Source organism: Bactrocera neohumeralis, chromosome 6 (assembly GCF_024586455.1).
Source record: "Bactrocera neohumeralis isolate Rockhampton chromosome 6, APGP_CSIRO_Bneo_wtdbg2-racon-allhic-juicebox.fasta_v2, whole genome shotgun sequence".
NCBI classification, from domain to species: domain Eukaryota; kingdom Metazoa; phylum Arthropoda; class Insecta; order Diptera; family Tephritidae; genus Bactrocera; species Bactrocera neohumeralis.
Genome location: NC_065923.1, coordinates 55,417,824 through 55,443,411, shown reverse-complemented (window position 1 = coordinate 55,443,411; position 25,588 = coordinate 55,417,824). Strand labels below are relative to the sequence as shown.

At 35.5% G+C, this 25,588-nt stretch overlaps 2 protein-coding genes across 5 annotated transcripts in view; one reads left to right on the top strand and one right to left on the bottom strand.

Annotated features, from left to right (window-relative positions):
* Positions 1 to 25,588, top strand: part of LOC126762343 (uncharacterized) — a 93,876-nt gene that overhangs the window by 55,352 nt on the left and 12,936 nt on the right. The gene's annotated exons all lie outside the window — the stretch shown is intronic.
* LOC126762277 (zinc finger protein 507) lies at positions 19,234 to 24,261 on the bottom strand. The gene is made up of 3 exons (XM_050478930.1): positions 22,406 to 24,261; positions 21,160 to 22,252; positions 19,234 to 21,081 (listed from the first exon to the last, which is right to left on the bottom strand). Exons 1-3 carry the CDS (start codon positions 24,092 to 24,094, stop codon positions 20,486 to 20,488), a joined length of 3,378 nt encoding a protein of 1,125 aa, XP_050334887.1. The 5' UTR covers positions 24,095 to 24,261; the 3' UTR covers positions 19,234 to 20,485.

The window sequence follows — 25,588 nt, the reverse complement described above, 5'->3', positions numbered from 1 at the left end:
AATATTCGTTTAAAAAATGTATGAATAGGAACTAAAAAATAATGTATCAAAGGCATTATATTTTTGATCTTTCCTGAGAAACTACATATGTATGTAAATAAATTTTTGGCTGGAGAGAGGAACAAATTTTCAAAATTTCAATTATTTGATCGACGCATAAATTTTGACTTGTTTCTAAGATATTTTTAAAGAAACACAGGTTAATGTTTTTACTGAATTATCCACTTTATGGAGGGGGTAGGGTTTTCAAGGTAAAAAAAAGACTTTTTTTGTGAATTTATTTCTCAAATCTGGATTGAGTAATTTTATTCGGACCTTTTGTACATTATAGAGCACACTTCTGACAATGTAAGGTAATTTTTTATGCAGAAATATTGAGGCATAAGCCGGTAACAGATATTCTCCCAGAAACACTTGAGAAAAAAGGCCTTTGCGGTGTTCACCATAACTCGGCTGGAAATTATGCGAAAATAAAAAATAAACGACAATTAGTTTAACTATAATCAAATTTTCCCCCCAACGTTCTCTGAAAAATTTTTCTTTGCATTAAAAATTTTTTGGCGGCCATCTAAAGTGTAAAACTGTTATTTTCCACTAAAAATTCCGCCATTTTGTGGGTGGAAAACACCCTTAATGAAAAAAAAAAATTATTTAATAAACATTGGGGGCGGTATTTTATATGTTAAAAATGTGTTCAAAGTTTGAAATGAATCGATCAAGTAGTATCGAAACATTGAACACGGGCTTTGAAAAAGTAGTTTTGAGAAAAACACGCCTAAAGCTGCACTTCTATCCCGACCGCCCTCAGCTGTTAGAGTTAGAGCGTTAAAGGCCAGGAGACTAATAAGACGATAACTTTAAGAATATTACTTCTATCGACCTAAAATTTTAAGGACATATTCTTGAAATGTTAGACAATAAGATAAGCAAAAAAATCGATTTTACGAAAGTGAAAACCCCTACCCTTATAAAAGTTTAGGCTGTGATTGCTGTTCGAGTTGGATTATTTGTGACGTTAGTCAATTTGCTATCGATTTTCCAATTCCATATATTTTGTAATATAAATTCTTTATCTACCTAGTGTACAGTAATACATTGAGCTCTGAGGGGTTCGGAGTGAACGTACATAATTTACCTTTGAAGCAACACAGACTCTAGGTCGTCGGAAGCGTTCTTGAAATTTTGTAAAAATTTCCATATCGCGGCTTGAGCCCCCAAAGTCTAGTCGTAAAATGTTATTTACCGAATATACAATTTACATGTCTCTGTGCATATATTTGTCCACAGATACTTATGTGTATACGTTGTAAATTAGTAACGCATATTGTCACGTTGTTGTTTATCGTTCATTAGACTCAGCTCGTAGCTGCTGGCGACCCATCATAATTGCCGTTTTAATAACTCGATAAATAAACAGGCGTCGAACACAGATCGTGATAGTAATAATACGCTTAACTTACAAGCGGAACGTTGTAGTATTTCACTCTGTTTGCTAATGTGTATAGTTGTTGTACAAATGTGCATATGTATGCGTTTGCTACTATCTGGCATCGTAAAAGCTGTAAATTCAAATTGGAGCAGCGATCCGCGAGTGCTTTACGAAATGGGTGGAGAGATACCACAAGTAACAGTATACTTATCTAAAAATCAATGTGACACTGACAAACAGAGACGTAAGAGTGCCTTATAACTATAGAACCTGTAGATAATTAATTTTCTAGGCGAAAGATGATTGTAGACAGACAATGCAATGCAAATACATAGCTGCAAGTAGAATCTCAAGCCTGGCAATGCTCAGTGTGTCGATGCAATCATACTTGCATGAGTGCACACACATCCCTGTGCTCGGAAGGCTATTGGGAGCGCTCGGATTTGTTTTGATTGCTGCAGTGGCACTTGAAAGTTTCTACAAATCTAAGTAAAGGGTGAGAGTGAGGTAATTTCACCTGAGCACCCATAAACATAAACAACTGTATGGGTGTACACAAATGTGTAGATATTTGTAGTTTTATCAGAGCAATCACTTTTGCGTCAATATTGCAATAAAAATACTTTACCTAACTAAGCTGAAGTGAATTGTCTGTCTGTCAGTGCGTCTGCCGGTCTGCCTGTCTCCAGCACTTGGCACTTGACGAATTGTCATGCATGTGCGCCTTTATCAAAGTGCGAATTAAGCCAGTCAGCGCGGCAACGAAGCATACATTCATTCTCGTATACGTATATGTATGTATGTATGTATGTATGTATGTATGTATGTGAGTGCGAATCTCAGCGTACTCTTGGTGTACGAAATTTAGCAAACGCAAATGGAATTTCTTTTCGTACTCGTACATTAAATCAAAGTGTACACTTTTAATAAAAATGTTGATTACCAACAATACCGCTGCACACACACACACCTACGTTCGCCTATACATTTGCCTAGATTGAAGTACTTTTCCATGATAAACACAATTAGCTGCTTATTTCTATTTTAGTCGCAATTCGAAAACATTCCATTATCAAATTTTGTCCATACTTACAAAACTACCGGAAGACTTTGAAATATATATAAAATATCATTTTAGTACGTGCCAATTTTTTCACATTCCTTGTGACAGTGCGAAAATGGGCGAAATCGGACTGCAGCCACGCACAATTTTAAATTCCATTTGATTCTATCACTTTCCAGTACACAAATCAAGAAGCAATTAATATAACGGAATAAAACCTGGCACGTACAATGCCTTTAGAGTATGCCACTTTGTGACCAAAAATTGTCCAAATCTCACAGAAACTGTTCAAGCCCCTAGGTAGCGAATATGTGGACCCCAGTATCTATAGTTGAATTTTGACCGAAACTGTCGATCAAAGTATGGCATATACAATTGAAATTCAGATAGAATCCTTTCCTGATAATATAATGTGCGTTCCAAAGTGAACAGGAATTTTTGAATCTAGCGCCCTCTGGTGGCGCCATCTATATTTCGATTGGTGCGTTAGAATCTGCTATTTTTATCGATTGTCCAGTGAGAATTTCATGACATTTCATTGATTGGAAGTGAAGTTATTACGTTTTAAGTGTCAGTATGTTTGTGTTATCGGTGCGCAAGCGAGCTTCGAACAAAGAGCCAACATTCCGCATTCATAAAAATCAGCCGAAATCATCATTGAAATTCATGGAAATCGAATTGAGCATCTCCAAAACAACGATTTATCGCATTTTGACTGAACATTTGGGCTTACGAAAGGTGTGTGCACGGTTTGTTCCGCACAAATTGACTGACGACCAAAAATTGCTCAGAATCCAACTTTCGAAGAACCATTGTTTGACCAAAAATCACAATTCAACCATTAACCAATCCCCGTATTCACCTGATATGGCACCGCGACTTCTTTCCTTTCGGAAAAAAAAATGCATTTGCCCATGAAAGGAAAGCGTTATACAGACGTAGCGGCCATTCAAAAGGCTTGCACCGGCATACTGGCGGCCATACCGGCCAACGAGCTAAAACGCTCGTTCGATATGCTGTTGGACCGTGCAAAAAGCTGTATTGAAGCAGAAAGTGACTATTTTGTATCAAATAAATAGATTTTGCCGAAAAAAAACCCATTTATTCTGTTTTTTTTAAAGTCCTGTTTATTTTGGAAAGATCCTTGTAGTATCTCTGTGTGGGTTGAATCGTGTCAATACTTCCCTGAGCCCCCATATACCTCATATACAAATTTTTGAACTTCAGGATGACTATATGCCGCATATAGCGACCAAGTTTTACTCATAACAGTTTATCTTTGTGCCTGAAATAGATACAATTGGGTGAGAACTCGACATAGCCCCATAGAACCATTAACAGGATTTTCGAACAGCCAGCTGAATTTGCTCCATATGATTGTATGTAACGTTACTTAGTGAAACCTAGGGAACATTTTTTGGTATGTTTCCTAATTACAGTTAATAGCTAAAATCGATTCGATACTACCCCAACTCCCACATACTACATACGAGGTGTGTTCAAAAAGTATCGCGAATTTTGTGTTTTTTCAAAAATTATTTATTTATTCTTGAATATCTATTTTGTCCCCTTCAAAGTAATCCCCATGAGATATTATACACTTGTGCCAACGGTTTTTCCAATCTTCGAAACACTTCAAAAAATCTTTTTTTTATCTTCTTCAACTCCTTCTTCGATGCCGTCTTTATCTCGTCAAGAGCAGCGTAACGTCGTCCTTTCATGGGCCTCTTCAGTTTAGGGAACAAGAAAGAGTCACAGGGGGCCAGATCTGGGGAATACGGTGGCTGCGGCATCATTAGTGTGTTGTTTTTGGCCAAAAAGTCGCGCACAAGCAACGATGTGTGAGCAGGGGCGTTATCGTGGTGCAAAAGCCAATTTTTGTTCTTCCACAAATCCGGGCGTTTCTGGCGGATTGCTTCGCGCAAATTGCGGATAACTTGCAGGTAATATTCTTTATTGACCGTTCTTCCCTGTGGCAAGAACTCATGATGCACCACGCCCCTGCAATCGAAGAAAACTGTCAGCAAACTGCCGCGATACTTTTTGAACACACCTCGTAAATATAATGATTTTCGTTTTTCAACAATCCTTATGCCTAATATGTCAGTCAATGAGTAATATATACATATGTACATTATATATTACATATACTATGTATATATAATTGCTTGGATTCTGATCGTCTGATTGACGTTTTACACCTTAAAGTATTGCCCTGGCTTTGATTCCTTGAAGATGTAAGAGTATAAAAGGTTCGGTTGCACCCGAGCTTACTTATCTTATTTCACTTCATAATCGGTACACTTTCTTTTTAATTTCTTTCTCGCTGTGAGTTGAAAAACATACTGATATTCATTTCACTTATATATAAGTGAGCAATTAATTTCAAATTAGTTAATTTTAGCACAATACTCGTATCGAATTCTAACACTTTATTGTACTATCATCTCAACTAATCTTGTTAAGAACACTTTAATTTACTTCACGTCTTGCCCCTTAATGACTTATTTTGTTTACAAGCATGTGAGTTTAATTCAAAATTTATTAGCATGTGATTTATTATTAGCGATTTTAGCACGTACGAAATTCTGAGAGGCACTCGAAGCGTGGCAATCGCATTTCCTTTTCAGTTGTATATTCATATGAATGCGGGTTCCCAAGTTCTTATTTACGAAAGTTTCCGATTTACCATGCCATAATTGGAGCAGTTCAAGCAATTCATGCAATTCAAGCAATTTAGCATTGGTAGTAGAGAAAATACAATCAAAGAGTCAAACTTTTAAGCGTACTCTAGAATTTTCCGTTAAATGATGATAGTTTTAAAACGTCGTATTTATCAACATCGTATATTTTTTGGCTCATAAATCTTTGCACATTAAAGTTTCTTTTAATGTTGATTTGATTGTTGGGGAAAATTGTGGCCTTTAAACCCATGGTAAATCAAATACTCTCCAGCTCTATATAATAGACGCCAACACCATAAATCACTGATATCGCTTGATTTCTGATTTCCTTCGATAATCTATTTGAAGATGATTGACATACATATTATGGAACAGCTTGATAAAAATGAGCATGTTTGATACGAAAGTTGTTTTTTTTTCATTTTGACTTATTACGAAAGAGCTAATTTATAACGATTAATTAAATTAATTAAAAAGTAAACAATTACAAAAGCAAGAACAAGAATAATAGAAACTCCACAGAGTTAAATGTCCTTCCATAGAAATTAAAAATTGTAAAAGATAATTTCAATTAAATATCCTCTGTGTTTTATAAGGTAAGAATATTGTCATGTAAAATAGAAATGATATGATATCTAACAAACTTTGGTTAATAGCTTGAGGGTCTCAAATTTTATACACATATAAGCCAGAAGCGAATATGAATACCATTATATTCTTAGATAATTTACTAAGATGCGTATGATATATACGGTAAAAATACTAAAAAACAGAGACCGAACCATTCCTTTTTCACATGATTAAATGAAATTTATTTGCCGAACTGGCAACAATTTACATATTAGTATATACGCTTGTAGTGAGGTAGTATCGAAATCTCTAACGTGTTATTCGTTTTTTTGTTTTATTTTTATTATTAGATTATTGTAATCATATTAGGATGGAATACCTGTGATAATAGGTGTATTTGCATAATTCACTTAATATTTATATAATATTAATGTTTATAAGTAAGAGCAACAAGAACACTTTTTTACTTGGAATAATGTTGAACTCAAAATCGCAAAGAATGCTTCGCTATTTTCGGAATCTTAATCAACTGCAGACTTAAATCTTCAAACTTAATATTTGAAGATTTAAATGGTTATCGATGTATAAATTAAAACTACTTTGGGAAAACAACTGAATGATTCGCCATTTTGTACATTCTGTACCGATGCAAATTGTTACGTATACGCCATGTATACAAACAGAAATACTAACACGAATAACATCTAACGGCTTGAATTACGAATATTTTAAATGCAATATCATTGTACCAGGAGTGTTCAGAAAATAATGAATTCTAAAATTTAAAATTTCGCGGGTTTGTCAGTTTTTTTATTATGTTGATGTATGGTATATATGTATGTAGTAGTGTCGGATTCGGAAGAGGAAATTTATTCAGACACGAAAAAAATAGTGGCAGAACTGAAAGTTGACCAAGAAAAACCAAGAATCTGCGGCCAGAAAAAAGCGCGAAAATTTTTGCGTGAGAACTTGCGAAGAATACTACAGGGTCTCAGTGTACATTCCTCTGTTGGATACAAGCGGCTAAGATTTGAACACGCACTTTTCAAAAGAAATATTGGATGGATTTCAATTAAGTTTGCTGCGACCAGAAAAAGAAATGGAAAATCTTGTTGACTGCTTGATAGATAAATTCAAAGGACAAGACAAAGGACTCAAGGATAATGACAATGTCATGCATCGTTTGAAGCCCAAAGGTAAACTTGATCACTGACACTGCCATTGAGGGCAGAAGCCAAAGTCAAAAGGCAACAAGTTACCGACTACTGCGTTGGAAACGTTGAAGAAATGCGATATAGAACTAAGTATATCCCAGGGCTTCAAAACAGATTGATCGGCCTGGCATTGCTGCACACGCATCATGACATTGACGTCATTGCAGAAGAAGTTCTCGGAAGATTCTCAAAACCAGGCACACTTCGTTTTGTTTTGTGAAATTTTTCTATTCAATACACGAACTGACTATAGTATTATACATTGCTTTAAAATATGTCACTGTCAATTTAGTGGAATTTGATATTAAAAGGTTGATTTGAAATTTTTCCAGCCTCTAAGCTTAGACGTGAATTTATGAGCCAATAAATAAAATAATCGTTATAAATAAGCCCCAGCCTCCACATTTGCCAGACATGGCTCCGTGTTACCTCTTCCTACTTTCAAAAATAAAGAGAAACTTATTGGCTTTACAAGCATATGAAATCATAATAATCGAGTTTGAGAAGCGTAGCAATGATTGAAGGAAGCACTAACATAAATGCATAGGTGCTCTCTTTGCTCTTCAATACAATTCTTAGTTTCGCATACTATCCAATTTCATGGAAAAGTCGCAGATTATCTTGATAAATAAACCTGGAAAAGACTTAACACAGCCGTCTTCATACAGACCAATCAGTCTTCTACCCTGTCTTTCAAAAGTATTTGAAAAAGTATTACTATCAAAGATGTCTCCTTTCCTCCACGAAAATAATACAATACCAATGCATCAATTCGGGTTTCGTGCGAAACATGGCACAATAGAGCAAGTAAATAGAATTACTAACGAGATAAGGAAAGCATTTGAGCACAGAGAGTACTATTCAGCAATATTTGTAGATGTAGCTCAGGCGTTTGATAAGGTGTGGCACGAAGGATAAAAGATAAGATTAAAAAATTTCTACCTTTAGAATTGTATAAAACATTGGAGTCTTATTTAAAAAATAGAAAATTTATGATAAAAGTGGGAGATTTCATATCTGATGAACGACAGATAAGGGCTGGTGTACCCCAGGGCAGTGTTTTAGGCCCAACACTATACATCATATATACAGCAGATCTCCCAACAGCTAATAATGTATTAACTTCCACTTTTGCGGACGACACAGCTATAGTGAGCCGTAACAAATGCCACATTTTAGCATCAAGAATATTAGTGGAGCATTTAAGTTCTGTCGAAGAATGGCCAGCGAACTGGCGTATAAATGTAAATGAACAGAAGTGTAAGCATATTACATTTTTGCTAAGACCAAAGATGTGCCCGGCAGTAAAAATAAACAATATTTTAGTACCCCAAGCGAATGAAGTAACATATCTTGGTATTCACCTAGATAGAAGGCTGACGTGGAGAAAACACATCTCTAGTAAAATAACATGTATGAAGATTAGAGCTGCAAATTTAAATTGGCTTTTAAATAAAAACTCTAAACTTAGCCTAGACAACAAAGTGCTTTTATATAATGCGGCCATAAAGCCGATTTGGATGTATGGCATTCAACTGTGGGGTACGACCTGTGCAACTAATATTGATATAATACAAAGGTTCCAATCAAAAATTCTTAGAACAATCACGTGTTCACCATGGTACATGCGTAACGAAAATATCCATAAAGACCTTGCGATTCCTATGGTACAGAAAGAAGGAGAAGATAGCAGAATTAAATATATATCTAAACTCCGAGATCACCCAAACCCTTTGGCTAATGCTTTGGTACATTCCTGCGATCAAACACGACTTAAAAGAAGAGATATGCCTGCGTACTAGTTTTCAAATAGATTTAAGATTTTATAACTTATTGTTAGGTTTTAAGAAAAATCAGACCCAATAAATAAAATAATTTTGAAAAAAAAAATAAATGCATTATATCGAATGGGGACTATTTGAAGCCCAAAGCATTAATGTTCACAAATGAATCGAAAATACCCATTGTTTATTTAACACACCTCGTATGAATTGTTACTTCTTTAATTTTATAATTCTTATGATATGCTTTCATTTATTATTTTCTTTTTCTCCCTCCAAAATAAGCATTGCAACACAAATATGGAATATTTACCGTAATACTTAGTCTCTCCAAATGTTTTAAGATTGAAAAAAACAGTCTTCATTGAAGTAACCGATATATAAAATATAATTAATTTTATTTGTATTATCGAGTACGATTTGTATATTTTCGTAAGCTCCTTTAAGTCTTTAAAATACTCTTGTAGTATTTTAAATCAGCGAAATAAGTCTTTACACAGATTTGTGCTGTCACTTCAGCGATTTTAAATTTTTTTTGTTATAAAATTTTTGGTTATGTGGAAAATAATTATAAAACCTCAAAGTCCTTAGTGACCTATACCAAAAATTAGTAAGAGCTTTGTTAACTTTTTATAGGTCACCAGCATTAATTTTGATTCCCGTTAATGCCTGAGAAATTGTAGAGCAAAATATAATGTTTAAAGCCTACATAAGAATATATTTTACCACAAAAATTTGACTGAGAATTGTCGTACGGAAAATTTGTGGAGAATTCAAAAATTCCTAAAATCCTTAGACTCAAGTCTGTTACGAAGCGAAATATGTAAATGAAATAAAACACGTAGATGAGAAGTATCCATAATAGGAGAATATTCCCTCCCGTTTGAAATCAGATACACTCTGTATCTTGAAAAAGATAGAGAACTTTTTTTGTTAAGAAAATTATTTCAATAGGTAGGCCGACGAAACTCAAACTCGTTTAGTGTTCCACAATCTTGCGAAAATATACTTATTTACATATTATATATACTACTATTACTCTGAAGCTATGACAATGCAATTTTTACACTTATAATTTTGGGTTTCATGTAGTATAATAAAGTTATGAGTTATAACGAATCGAAAACATTTCGGTGAGAATTGTAATTTCGTAAACTCATTTTTGTATGTAATCCAACGAAAAATGTTTCAAACAATGATTTTACGATGGGTTATGACAAGTTATGAGTCCTGTAAATATATTGTACACAGCTATATGTATGTACACATTTGTAACGCAACAGCACGTCCAATCTCACCTCGCAGTAGTTGTAATTAATTTAATTAGCTGCGTCATTAAAAGAGCCGCTCAGCCAAGCGTTGGTTTGACTGATTAAATCACTGAGCATTCATGTTCCTATGAATTCGGCGCAATCGGTGCATTCGAGTGCACAGTTTATCATTGGCAGGAATAAATCCGACGCATTACACTGACGATTCCATGGAGGATTGACTGGTTCAATAAAGTGAGCAATATTCGCTGGCCATCATCTCCACTATCGCCAGCCAATTTTTTTATTCAACTTAAATTCCCAATGCATCCAGTGTGTGGACCATGTGTTGCATGCGTCAAAAAGTATCTGTAATTTTCAATTCTTTACAATTGAGTGCACTGCTGTTTACCCCGTACCGCGTTGGACCAGAAGGCGCCATGATCATTATGGATTTCAATTAATTCATGCTTTCCGCAGTTTTCGCCTTTGTCTCGTTCATTACATTTATGGATGCATTTTATATACATACAGACACACCGTTGTGTATGCATAGTATTGTACGGCAAATTAATCTTAATATATTTATGTTCGAATACAAATTGGTAGCTGTTAGCAATTATGAATGTCTAGTCCATTTATTGATGATTCTACAAGGTCTCGAATCGATTATGAAATCAGTTTGAAGCTCAAAACGGAAGGTATTTAACTGATTGCAATGAGCTTGACTTGCTTGCATGAACAAAAAAAAAAAAATTAATTATGGATTTGAATTCCAATCTTTCCCTAGAGGAATGCCCTAAATAAAGCCTAACTAAGAGCAACTAATAACTGATAAGATAACAAGGCCCTCATTTTTGATCATTTTAAGAGAGACCGACCTGTCAAAAAGAACTAAGAAAGTAATAGAAAGTAGTAACTATGCAGCAAACGTTTAATAGTTGGATCAATTAATTAAGACATTGTTGTAAAGCTACCACCCCGTTCTTATAAAATAGTATCCCCCACAGCTGTTCTTCCCAAGCTTTAACAATTTTTCGGACGCTTCTAAATTAACTGGATCTGCTTCCAAACGAGAAAATTGACCATAACCTCTGTAAGATGATAATGTGGGCGGCTTATGGCCGAGTTATATAAGAAAACCTTATTGTCGAGGTGACGTTTTGCATTTTAATTTCGAAGCTGGTTTACATTTGTTGCTCTCTTCACTTATGGAGAGTTTAACATTTTACACTTTTTTTGTTCAATCAGTTTTATACATCTTTTGGCTACCCATTCTTTAACGAAAGATGTCTTGATGTGGCATTTGTCGCGATTAATAAAGGCTAGCGTCCGCATGTGTGGATATACAAAATACGAAAAGACTTTTTCGACTAATGTTATTTTATATAGAATTTTTTAGACCAATACTAGCAGACCTGGCCACGCGTTCCTGTCCAGCAAATAGATTCGACGGTTTTCCTACACGTGAAGAAGCAACATACAGTTGTCCATGAGAAAGACATGGATTTTCGAAATCCAAACCACAAATGGGCATTGTTTGGCCTTGTGATTTATTTATCGTCATTGCAAATGCTAAACAAACTGGAAACTGTAGCCTCCTGGAGGGTATCGTAGGATCCGATAGTATCATTGGAATAAGTGGCAACACGATCACTTCTCTTTTCAACTTTTCGGTTAAAATTGTTCCATTAAGAATATTTCCAGTGATCTTTTTGGTAACCAAACGCGTACCATTGCTTAATCGAGGTTAATTCAAATTACGCGGGAGAATAATAGGTGAACCAATATTTAATCAAAGGTTTTGTGGTGGCATTCCAGGTACATATATCTATTGAATTTAAAAATTCAATTTACACTTTCATTTTCATTAAGAACAGTATCGATTGAATTAAAAGTCATCAAACGCCTGGCAACAATTGTTGTACCTGGAAGTTAATCTCGTCAACATCAACATTTTTGGCTGCCAAAATAGCCCGCTCACTGAGCCAAAAAAAATATTCTGAATCAGTTCATTTTCCCTTGAAGAACCTTGCATAAGTTGTCTGGCAATTTACAGCATTGCGTATTTGGTTGCATTTCTTTTTTACCGTTTCCAATATCTAGTAATTTTCGGAAAATATTTTGTGGATGGATCAGTCGAAGTGTTTCAACACTTCTCCATAAGAATGATGCATTAATCTCATCCGCGAAAACAGAGCGAGGCATAAGCTGTAACCGAAAAGTTCATCATTGTCGTTTTGCATAGTTCTATGCAATCCTTCGAGTGAATATTTATGTGCCATTGTGCACTCATCCCAAATTATAATTGAACTCTTCCACAAAACTGCAGCTATTCTTTTTGAAGCCATAATAATTTCAATGTTTTGTCATTAAGGAAAGTCCAATTTTGAAGCTTTTTGTATATTTCGTAACTTTGAATGTTGAATGTCTAACGTTCGGCCACCAGCCGTTTTAAAATGGCCATAGAATCGCGAGCTGTGTGGCATGTAAGTGAAAGCCGTAAGTTTTCTTCCATTTTTGGCAACTGACGATGCAACTGCCACACCAAACAGTGATTTTCTGTTGCGGACGTATTATGAGTGAAAGTCTAAAGTTGAGAATCAACGATATTAAAAATGTCTCCGAAAGAACGGTCCCACCTGGTGCGACCATGAAAAAAAAACGCCTTGTTCAGCAGCAAATAATTTTCAATAAAATAATATTGTGATTATAAATTATGATGTAAGCTTTTTCAATTTGGATCAAATTGCAAACGATGTGCAAATCAAATTTGAAATTGACTCAGTAGTTTAGGGATTTTTAAATATAAAAATTGTGATATTAAATTTTTTGCTGTCTTTAATTCTTCATTTTACTATAATGTATATTTGGGCGCTACTCTCTTTTAAAAAAAGGTTTGATGTGAGCAACAATAAACTCGATTAAAGAGAATAGTTTTATTTCACTAATTTATTTTAACAGTATAATAGCCAATTCGTAGGGATCTGTTTTGTACCGTTTTTCGTTTTTAATTGGGCGATTAGGGCAGCCATATTTTCCAGTGAGCTCACAGCTTAGTTTGTACACTTCACTTAAGTTAGTCTTACGAGCGGCATGTTTTGCTATTGGAAAAGTTTCGCTTATCAGCGCAGCAGACTGCTTATGAAGTAATCTGTATTGCTGTATCTGAGGTGGCTCGTGTACTTTGACTTTTACTCTGCGATCTATGATATTGATAATAGTTTCACTTTTCCAGGAATGCTTCTTTTATTTTGGTCTAGTTTCAGCCTTGATTCGCACGCATCGAGGAAAGGTGACTTGACGTTACGTCAAAGAATGTTCACATCTTGAGTCGTGCTATTATTTAGTTGCATATGATTTTTGAGAAACTTAACATGTCTAGAATGGGTAGCCAAATATTTTAACTCGTCGGTATTAAAGCGCTGTCTATTTATTATATTTCATTTTTGGCAAATACTATAACTTGTATTCTTATTTTTAATATAGTCCAGAAATGATCAAATCCAACGAAGGGACTTCTAAAAGTGCGGACATCGAAGTTTCGGCGCCAAGTTTTACTGGTACATAGATCTGTCAATTCGATTTTCTGTGCTTAAACATATTTACAATGGCATAAGCTAAGTTGTACCTAGTCTAAATGGAGTTTAAAACCCCAATTACGGTTTTTAACCCAACTGCATTTTGGTTGAAGTTCGAAGTTTTTTTGGCCGGTATTATCAATATCAACTGAACCAATCAAAAAGAATTTTGGTTTATGTGTTGTCAAGTTAAGATATTAAGTTAGGTTCCTCTGACTAACTGTCACGCCGTACATACAACTTGTCCTTAGTAATGTCAGATGGACGTGTATTGATGCGAACTGAAGATTACATGGTGCAGGACGTCAACAATTGTTACGAAGTTTAAATAGTTTTAATATCTAATTCTGATTCTTCATTCAGTCACTAGAACTGTGAAGCTCCTTAGATATCTTAGCCTAGTTCTAGATAAGGACATAAGCAGAGGAGATGCTCGAGTGTCTATCTCATACCTACTTCTCTGCACTTTCTACATGTCATCGTTAGTCATGCCCATACTGCTCGATTGTGCTGCCAGTAGGTTGTGACCTGTGACTAGACCAAGACCGTCTAACAGTTTTTTCGAGATGGCACATGATTTTGGCGATTCTGCATTCTCTCCTAAAGCATTCCATCTTACCTTGATCCATCTTTCTACAATCTTCCGTCGGCACATCAAGATTTTGCCTTTGAAAAAGCCGCAGTGCATCCCGCGTACGAGATATAAGCACCTTTACTTTCGGAATGGTCTGGATACAGCTCCGGTCCACTAACGCGAGGACGGCCCCCTCCTTACCTTGAAGCTTTATCACAGAGATGGGTTGTCCTTACACTTGATGATTTTGACTCCGTTCAGCCAGCGCTCACCATCAAGGAACACATATAACAACTTCTCCTGTGCGATTTGCCCCTGGGTGTTGAGCGTCTCGATTAAGTGTATCTTACCTTAATGGCCGATACTTCATTAGCAATGGCAGAAATAGCTAAACATATTTTCGAGGTGTTTCCTCCTGTTCAGACATTTGTGTTTTGTTGACTGCACAGAAATATGATGTTCATAATATTCTAAAGCAGATTTTCTGACAGTTATTAACATTGTGGATTGCTTCAGTCCATATTTAAAACTTCTTGATAACTACATAGCGTAAGCAAGGAACGAGAGTGTTCGCGGTAATGTTTTTTCATCTCATTTAGTATAAAATAAAAAATAAAATAAAAACAAAATTTAAATTTTACTTATGAATAAGCAATAAACATTGTAATTGCCAATTAAACTGGAAGTTCCAATGGATTTGAGTAATCACGAAGACTTAATATAAAACAAAACTAAAGTCCATTTTAATTATTATTCACCTTTTCATCAGCAAAAACTGAATTGAATTCTTTTGGTTTTTCGTTTCCAAGTTTTCAGCAGTTTGATTATCTGTCAAATCTTAATTTTTTAAATTAGCAACACCAAAGAAACCTCGACTAAAAGTAGTTTATGTTCGTAATACCAAAAAGGAGTTGGTTTGGTCTGAAGTTGAATTGTTTCAGGGGTATAATTAAGGCACACAACTAATTAATAATATTGCTATTATTTAGTTAGTAAATTGATTGCAAAATCTAAAGTTAGAAAACCAATTTCATTCCCATTTAAAATGCTAAATTGATGACCACGTTTAAGTTGCTGGACTCCAGCTCTTTTAAATGCTATTTTGAATTCCGCATAGTTCCCGCCAAACGAGCAGCAAACAAAGCGAGGCTAGCCAATATGGCAAGAAACAAGGCAAAACAAAGACCACTGGAATTTGGCTGGGAGATGAATGTGTGAAAAAGAGCGCAAACCTGTCTGAGGGCCATTTGAATTTTCAAAAGAATGAATGAGCGCGCAAATACGTTCCACAAACGAATAAGGCTAGGGAGTAATGCGAATAACACAAGCGACGACGCAAGCAATCGACGCAAGAAGAAGCACAAAAGCAGATTAAACAAAACCAATGGTCAAAGTTAACGACCGCAAAGAATGTACAATAATAAAAAAACACGGTAAATGAAAGAAGCAGTTGAGGCACAAATTCGCGCATACACACATACATATGTACATACAAACATATATACTCTATATGCAAACACGTATGTCTAGAATAAATGTATGTATGTTTGTTTGCATGTGTGCTTGTTAAGAACGCGACTTATGGCTCAAGCTGGTTTTTGAGAATTCTACGAGAAAAGTCAGCGAAGTGAGCTAATTTTGAGGCCACTGATGAAATGGCAGCGGAGATTGCGTTGCTTTCACAAATACATACAGACACAAAGGCATGTTGTATTTGCAAAAAAAAACATGTTGACTTGTCTTCAAAGCGCACCTGATCAGAAGCACATCTCTATCTTTTATGTCCACATTCAAACATACACGTGTATAAAGTGGATAAGGCAACAACGCAAGCCGCGACTCGTCGCCAACGCGCTGACGAACGGCCCTGTCGTCAGGGCGTATACGCGATGTTTTTCTTCAAACACACTCACGCGCGTATACCTATACATTTGCCGTTATTTGCGCGTTCCACTTCATTTCACAGTTGTTTGTGACTTTCGCCGTTGCCTCTCCACCTCATTCGCTTTCAATTAGCCTACTGCTTTTCGTTTTTCTCACTCTCATAAGCTCGTTTGCATTAATTGCGTTTTAGTTTCGCAACACAACAAGCAAATACAACAATGAACATGTATGTATGTATACATTTCAAGCGCGAGTCCATTACCAAACACACACACGCAAACGACAAGTGAAAACAAACAGCGACACCTTGGAGTAGCCTCTAGCCAATTGGCAGCCGCACAACACGACGTATGCGCAACTTGAACTGTATGTTGTACTGGCTTTGGGTACCCCTGAGGTCTGGTGAAGAAGAAGCGCTGCTTGAGTGGCATTCGAGTTCTAAGTGTCACTATCTTGCACTGTGCGCTTTGTTTACTCATTTCGTTGCTTTCTTTCGTTTTTGGAGTATTTTTCATACTTTGTTGTTTTTGTTCAAAATCAAAAATTCAATGTGCAATGATTTGTATACATATGTACATAGATGTGTGAGTTTATGAGTGCGTGGAAATGATGTCATTTAATGCCTACGCAATTATAAGCACCCAAACTGCCAAATGTCGCATAGCCTGGCAGAAAGCTGTACATATGTACATACAAGTATACAAATACATACATTTATAATTATGTAACAGATTCACATATCAACATATACATATGTACATCTCATACGAGTATATAAGCCGTCTGCTGTTGTTTTTATATATTTGTATATGTAACTCGGTGATACCAAAGAATAATTTTGTTTGCTTATAAATTGCTCAGCACAGCAGTTTTCGTATGAGCAACGCTTGCATAATTTTCGCGAAATATAGAAAATATGCTATAAGAATTGTTATTTTGCAACTGCTTAGCGAAAAGGTAGAGCAATGAAAGCGAAATTAATGCATGCATATGTACATATACATACATACATACATACATACATACATACATTCTTGGTTAATTTGGAAATCACTTGGAAATTCATATTTCCGGCAACTCAAATGTTTTAATGTAAAATATTTATTAATTTACAAATTCATTTAAATAATATTAATAATATTAATATATAATATTAAATAATAAATTTAAATAATTGTTGAATCATTTAATAAATTTAACTAATTTATTATTACTAAAAATGCCAATTTTGTATGTACATACATACATATGTACATGAAATTCCACATTACTAACAGTACTTTTTAACGGACACGTCCCATAACCGGACATCAGTACGTTCCAATGATCGAACATGAACACTATTTAGCTTCGATTAAATTGTCTCTGATAACCGGACAAGATTTCATAAAATATGTAAAGAAAATTGTGTATGTACAATTTGTGCAAATTTGTTGTAACTCGCGTTTTTTTAATTGTTATTAATTTTGTGCAGGCTTATTAATTGTTATTGATGTTGTTGTCGTGTGGCTGGGGTCTAAAATTTTTCGTCACCTCTCTTGAAAAAATTGGGAAGAGTTCAGTTATTTTTGATTTTGGGAAATCTTTTCGAGGATATTTATTTAAAATAAAAAAAAAGATTTGTCTTAGTAAACTGACTTTTTTCTATTTTTTAAATACATAGTTTCGATGTTTAAAACAAATCTTTATCATTTTGTTTTTCCAAATAAGGCCCCTTAGGAAAATAGAATCATACCAAAGATTAATCCAACGACTTCATTTCATCCACTTCGGCTTCAAAAGGCTTTCCAGGACGTGGTGCATTCACAAGATCGAAATTGCCGGAACTTCTCCGCATACATCACACAATTTTCGTCTTGCTTGAACGGAATGTTTACCCTTTTTATAGAAAAACAGTAAAATATACCGAAAATTTTTATGAAATTTGACTTCTATTGTCAAATCAAGAGTTCGAGTTATGGAAGTCCAACTGTAGTTCGCTGTTAACTGCGACCTCTTGAGTTCTCTACATAATGCTAATTTACATAAAGATGAGATGCTTTTCTATATTTTTGGCGTCGACTTGCTTCAGACCCAAACACACAACCCAAATTTGTTGAGTCAATTCACAAGTTATTTGAAACTATGTCAACTGCTGACATGACAAATTTCGTGACCCACATCGTCCACTTCTTCGTTGCATTAACGAAATTATCCTCATATACTCGTAGTAAACTGAGGGGTGCCCACTCCTCTGAGGCAAGTTGGCGACAAACTCATGACAAATTAATTAATCTCTAATAGAAAGCCCATCACAGCAATCTCAAAGCTTTAATACAGTAAAAGAGCAAGAACATTATTTTGTACAAAAAAACATTGTAGAAAAAATGTAATAATCTATTGAATTAGGACAATTGCTTAAACTTAACTAAATATCAACATACAATATAATCACTATTTAATTTCACACTTCTCCCCACATTTATTATATTTATTTATTTATTATTACTTTTGCGCCCACTGGGGTCCAACAGTATAAAGTTATGTATATTTTAGAACATTTGCTTATTGTCTTGAATACAGACAGATTGTAAATAAAGAATTTGAGAAAAAAAAATTTATTTATTATTGTATCTCATAAAAGTTATTTCAATTTGTTTTTCTTTTCAATCCGGTACCGAAGACTTATGATTTGAATTTAGCTGTCAGATAAATAATACTCAAAAATACTCACTTGTCTTATACGTCAGATGTAGTCGTTGTAGCGAGGGAAACTCTTTCTCAAATAATTTTTTAAAGGGTGAAAATAAAAATTTATAGATTTGAGTCTTTAGTAGAATAAAAACCGGTCGTTTCGTGATATCAGCGTGCCAAACCTATTAAGCGAATCCTTCTAATTTCATTTAGACGAAGCTGAGGATATTTTTAGTATAAGTACATATGTATGTATGTAATTTTTAATAAAATAAATTAAATTATTAATTTAAGAAGTTAATGACTATAAATAATGCATGTATGTCGAAACTCGCAAGATAAATTATAACATCAGATATTGGTTTGTTGTTGTCGCTGTAATGATCCAATTGGTTTTTTATTTAGTTTTTGACAGTACCGCCGAGATCTTCCAGTTATTTTGAAGTAAAACCCACAATTCAAGGTACCTACCCCTTTTATGAGCGAATGTCGTAAGTTTACAAACATACATAAATGAAAAACACGGCTCATTACAAATCATGAGTTTATTAAATTTTAAATTACTGATAGCTACAAACTAAACATGTATGTATGTATTAAGCATTGAAAAAATTGTATATCATATGTAATATACATACAACTGGCATACATACAAGTATATAAGTGTGTGTGTGTGTAGGTATATGCTGGGGGTTGAAGAGAGCACTTCCTTTCAAACAGCTGTGTCGTGGATTGGGCGAATTTTATCCCTTCCTCCACTACAACTGTGACCTTTGCATCTGCCAACAAGGAATCGGACATTTGCAAAGTACCACACACACTCAAACACATTCGTCATATTTCGCAGCAAGCCGATATTCTCAACTAACCGCGGATGTAGTGCATTCATTTTGTCTTTTAAGTATTCTCTTTTCGTTTTAACTACGATGAACTTAATTTAAGTCTACCAAGAATGCATTGAAATGGTTTAATTATAGTTTTTAAGAAAAAAAAATGTATAAATTGAGCGTTTAATTATACTCTCTATTTAAAAAATTAAAACTATTTTTGCATTATAGTTAAGCTGCGCCAGTCTACAGCGCTTGAGTGTATAAAGTAACTTAAAATTAAGACGAACTTAGGAATATCATTTTAGTTTAATGAGTATAATATACATAAATGGTATGTATCGTGTGTGTGATAGTATTCATGCGCAGTGTAGCGCTCATCATTGACTTTTTTGCTTTGAAATAACTCAAAAGAAGTGAGTTGCAACATAAAATGAAGTAATTTTAATAAATTGTTGTATGCATTTATGAATTTGTTCATGGAATATCGTGGGCACTGTGACAAATTTAAATTTTGTGTAAACTCGATTAATATCAAAAGGTGGTTTGTGATTGAAATAAATTATGAAGTAATCAGTAGTATCAGTCACCCTAAGTATTGGATTAACTTTAAATGTGTATATGCTCAACAACAGTTTCAACAGCTTAGAAATGTACTAAATAATTTGTTTTTCCGTTAACAACTCAGGCGAGGTCCTTTAGTTGAAATATTTTTGTGTTTTGGACGAAACTACACACATATATTCGTACTTTATATTTGAAGACAGTGCCTTGCTTACGATATGATATTTGTCACTATTTTATGTATAAATATATTATTTGAGAAATCTACATATCTAACGATGTCTTAGCTAATTACGTGTATGGTTATCTCCTGCTCCCAGATAACCGTTATAAAATTGTAAAATAATATTCTGCGTTTTTAGCTCCATTTGAAATGTGAAATGTGCAAGTCTTAAATTTCTGTTTTTTGTCCCAACACAGAGAAATAGCTCGATATTTTACGCTCACTCTTTGTGTTTTTGCCTAGTGGTGCTGAGACCGCACCAACTAACGTCGTCGCATTTTCCTTTTCAGGCATTGGCTCATCTGCCATACCCACATCGTCCTGCATTTGCATTGACACAGTGACGGATACCTGTTGCACACCCCTCGATTGTGCGTGCTGCTGGACCTGATGGGGTAAATCGATGTCAACACCGTTCTTCAAAGCAGGCGATGTCCTGGGTGTTGATTTTCCACGTCGCTGTTTTTTTATTTCAGCAGGTTTCACAATAGTTGTAGTAGTTGCTGTTGGTGTGGGTGACAAATCTTCTTCATCTAAATCGTCGGTTTTTAAGCATTGCAATATTTGTTCTTGTATTTCATCAATTAACTGTTGTTCCTTTACAATTTCGTCCACTGCAGCTGGTTTGGACTTTCGTTCGTTCTTCTTACGCTCAGGTTTTGTGTCGCCTCCATTTTCGACATGTTCACGTTGTATGTGAGTGCGCACATGGGCGCGGGAAGAGTAGCAACGTCCACAAATTTCGCATTTAAATGGTCTTTCACCTGAAAGAGCAAACAAGAGAAATCAATACGATATTACATTAACTTTGTTTGGTAAAAATTTGAATTAGCGAGAATTACCTGTATGTGTACGATGGTGAACCTTGCGGTCAATATTACGCATGAAGCGTTTGTCACAATAATCACATTTATAATTCTTTTCGCCCATGTGTGAACGACGATGTACAAGGAGATTCTGATTTGCTCGAAATGTTTTCTGACAGATTTCACATACGAACGGCTTCTCTCCCGTGTGGACACGCTTATGTATTTTTAAATCGGTGCTGCGCACAAAGGCTTTCGAACACTCGGTGCAAGGATAGCGTCGATCATTAGTGTGATGGCGTTGATGTAGCCTGAGGTCTTGTTTGGTAGCCACTGGTAACCCACATGTTTCACATTTGTATGTTTTCACTTTGAGATGTCGCATTTTATGCTCAATTAGACGTCTTTTAATGCGGAATGTTTTTCCACATTCTTCACAACTGAACGGCTTCTCTCCTGTATGCAAACGTTTATGTTCAGCCAACCGTGTTGACTTACTAAACGATTTTGGGCACTGATTGCAAGCAAAGCGCAACTTTTGTGTCTCGGAGTAGCAAGTAGTACGCATGACATGTGCAATGGGTTTACTGATTCCCACCTTTGCATCTATTGTCGATTCGAGGTCAAGAGTAGATTTAACTGAGCATTCAGGAGACGAAGATTTAGATTTGGTACCCGTTTTACACAGTAAGACTGATTCTTCCTCTACAACAGCAGGAGCTTTCTTTTTACGAGTTCTCTTGGCAGTCGGCTTTGGAGGGATTTTTATTTTTTCTGCTGTTTTTCCTTTTTGTTTTTTAATTTCAGGAGCACTTAGAGAGGTATTCGCCTCTGATACTACCTCTTCTATGCTAGCGGTGAAATTCGTGATTGCAGCATCCTCTCCTATACCAGTCAAAGTTTTGACATCTGATTCGGTTATATCTGTTTCCATCGATGATACTTTGCTAACGGGAACCAAATTGACTTCACTTGGCGTTGTATCAACTCGCTCTGCAGCAGAGTCATCTGCGGAATGCAATTTAATTGCGTCATCGGTGTTACTTTCATCTTTATTGTCATTTTGATGTGAACTGACATCTTTTGTTGCAGCAGAACGTTTCTTTGGCGGCGATCGCTTCGAAAATACCTGCAATTACAAATTATTTAATTTATCTAAGAATGCCTAGTAAATTGTTTTATTTTCCATTTTTAAATGACATTTTTGTATTACGCGTTCAAATTTCATAATACATATGTACAAATTTATATAGGAAAAGAAATCCTGATTATGTTTACTTACCGACCGGCGTTTTCTTTTACGCTTTGCAACAGGTTTCTGTTCTTGACTGTTCCCATCTTCAACCGTTTCTGCACAAGTTTTATGTGCATTTTCATTATTACCACTCTCGGTAGCTTGCACCTGTTGCCCCGCTTCCGACTGCGCATGCTCCTCAACCCTTAGTTGCTTTTCATTATCATCCACTACTTCCTTTGCATTATCTGCTTCGCAAATTGTTTCATTCAAAAATGTTTCTTCAATAACCACTTTTTGCTTGTTGGCCGTATTTAATGTTGACTCTTCCACTGTCTTGTCTTCCTCTGGGGGTGGCGTTTCTGGTACTTGCACTGAAACTGTCGCCGGCAATATTTCATCATTATTGTCTACGTTTTGTGACACAGGTAGTACTACCATTACAGGCGAAGCTATCATTGCTTCTATGCTAGCTTTTCGCTGTCTCTCAATGGCTATAGCGGCTGCACTGATTTTTGGAAGCTGCTCTCCTTCAACGGTCAGCTCAACCTTTATTTCGGTCTTCGGCAACACATCAATTTCTTTTACCGGGCCAGAAAATAGTTGATGTTGTTGTCGCAAATGTTTATGGAATAAATCCAGTGTGGCATATTTGCACTCACAGTGGCCACAAATCAAGAAAAGCTTTTTGCCATTTAGAATAAAAACATTCCCACATGATTCTAGTGTTGCATCAACAGGAATTGGTGACATTATGTGTGCACTTGAATTATCATCACAACACTCTTCATGGTTTGGCTTCATTTCCGTCTTAACTACCACCTTTAGCTTGTTGTCCTGCGCTTGCGCTTTGCTTTCAGCCTGTTGCTTCGTCTGTGTGCGTGGACTTTTACGCGCCGTTATTGTTGAGGTCACATCTTCTTCCTCCTGAAACAGTTTATGTGCATTATGCAAATGTTTTGCGAACGACGCCATATCGCCATAACGTAAGTCGCAAAAACTGCAATTAAATATAAGTTTTTGCTGCTCCTCGTACACATAAATATTACCGCAAGATTCGGTTTGACAGGAAGGCGTTACCAGCGATGATGCTACGGAGCAAGTAGAGGGAACCCGATTTCGTAGGGGTCGTTTATATGTTGCAGTAATATCATCATGTTCGGCTTCGGATTCCGTACTCGCACCACCTTTTTCTATATTTCTACAAGCAATTGTCTTTTTAATCGTTGAATCTGACTTTTGTTTTTGCTTTGGTACATCACTCTGATTCGAATATTTGCTATCTGCAATTGATGAGGCAGATGAACAAGATGCTATTGAAGCTTTACTGCTTACACTAGCACAACTTGAAACACTGCGTTCACGCAATTTTTTCGTGGATTTAGTATTTTTCCCATCTTTCGGAAGAGCTGTTAAATGTAAGTTTTTCCCTATTAATTCAGGGAAACGTATACGTTGCGCTTCCAACTCCGCTTCTTCATCGCTACTAATCGGTACTAATGTCGCATCATCATCATCTTCCTCCAGAAGATCCGTTTCAGAATCATCCTCATCAGTGTCTTCATCGTCCTCCTCATCATCATCACCGCTACCATCTTCCTCAACGACTACATTCTTACCATTCATTTTCACAATTTTGTTTTTCTGTTTGCTATTGTTTTCTGCGTCTTCCTCGTCGCCATTATCCGGTGCTTCCAGTTTTATGGGTACATGCTCTAGCAGTGTGTTGATCATCATGTTAGCGCTTATTTAACACCTTCACCTACGGTTGCTCCACTCTACTTTACTCCGTATCTTTTATATTATCATTAAACACAAATTTTATATATTTTTATAAATCTTATATATGTTTTATTAACGATTTTATTAACAACTTTAGCGCTACACACTAATTTCTCGCACACAGCAATATATTCTACTGACGCCGCTTCTTTTCCACAAAGCTGTCAACTTTTTGCCTCAATTGCTCGTTTGTTGTTGCTTCTCTTATCCACTTTGCTTTGCCCAATATTCGCTGGCGCGCAGCTCATTTGTACAAACAGTACAACTCTCTGTTATTAAAATTTTTTTGCAAACCTTTGTTAGGCTCGTTTGCGCAATGCAAGGGTGAGCGAGATGGCTGCTGAATATACAAACAACCGTTGAGTAATAAAAATGACTTTGTGGAACGTAAATTGTCGAAAGATTTTGACAAATGGAATGAATGATCTCAATGGAATGAACGGACATAGAGGGCGCATTTGGTGAATATTTGGAAAAGATAACTGAAAATTAACTGAAAGTGAACAAGCAAGTAAATAAGAATTTATGAAGAAATTAAATAAATTGTCTCAAGCAGTTCATACTTGAAACACTATAAAATGTTTCATACAGAAATATCTAAAATTATGCATGTACATATGTGTAATGATGTAGACTATCCCTTTATTTCACCACTTCATTCTACCTGTCAGTTTGCAAAAAATGAGAATGGATTGCAAACTAAACCGGTACATAGCAAATACAAAGTACATTTGAATATGCAAGTGTACATATGCATGTGGATCACACGAGCTTTTGCTGAAATTCTGTACACCATACGCATAGTAGAACTGAGGAATGTGTGTTTTGTAGGATTTTGGTTAGCATGGTAATGCAAATCATATGGACTAAGTAAATTTATTGTCTACGCTGTTAGCATGCGTAACCTGTGGCTCAGGTATTTTAGTATGGACTCGTGTAGTTTGATAATGCAATACTCGTATCTATAGCGTTTAATACGTAAGTCGTTAACTAGCACAAATGCACATAATAACATAGTATTGACTCATAAAATTCAGGCGAACCTACATTACGCATACGCCCGGTACTACTATATTAAAAATATACTGTGTAGTAAATTATCAATAAATAAACAAATTTCAAGCTAAACAATATCCAACAATTTTCTTGTTTAGAAACATTATTATTTCTCCAAAAATTCTCATGATAAAGAGTAACTATTTCTCAATTGCGCTTTCGATTATTTTGAATTGCATTAATTATTTAAAGCACCATGTCCTATAACCAGTCGCTCTAAACTATCTATCAATAACAGACTATAACTCATAAAGCGTGTAAAGAAAGTTGTGTACAATTAATAGTCCGATTCTTTTTTAAATTCCTATTATTTTGCGGAGTTTTACAACAGTTTTTTTTAAGAAAAATAAGGAAAATTATTGACTGGCTCTGGCGCCCTCTGGATCAACGAAA

Bases quoted from the DNA above. Each gene is read 5' to 3' on its own strand.
- LOC126762277 (XM_050478930.1), bottom strand. From the start codon at position 24,094: ATGATGATCAACACACTGCTAGAGCATGTACCCATAAAACTGGAAGCA. The intron at 22,253-22,405 runs GTAAGTAAACAT...TTGTAATTGCAG, and splicing joins GTAAAAGAAAACGCCGGTCG to GTATTTTCGAAGCGATCGCC. The intron at 21,082-21,159 runs GTAATTCTCGCT...TTGCTCTTTCAG, and splicing joins TCACCATCGTACACATACAG to GTGAAAGACCATTTAAATGC.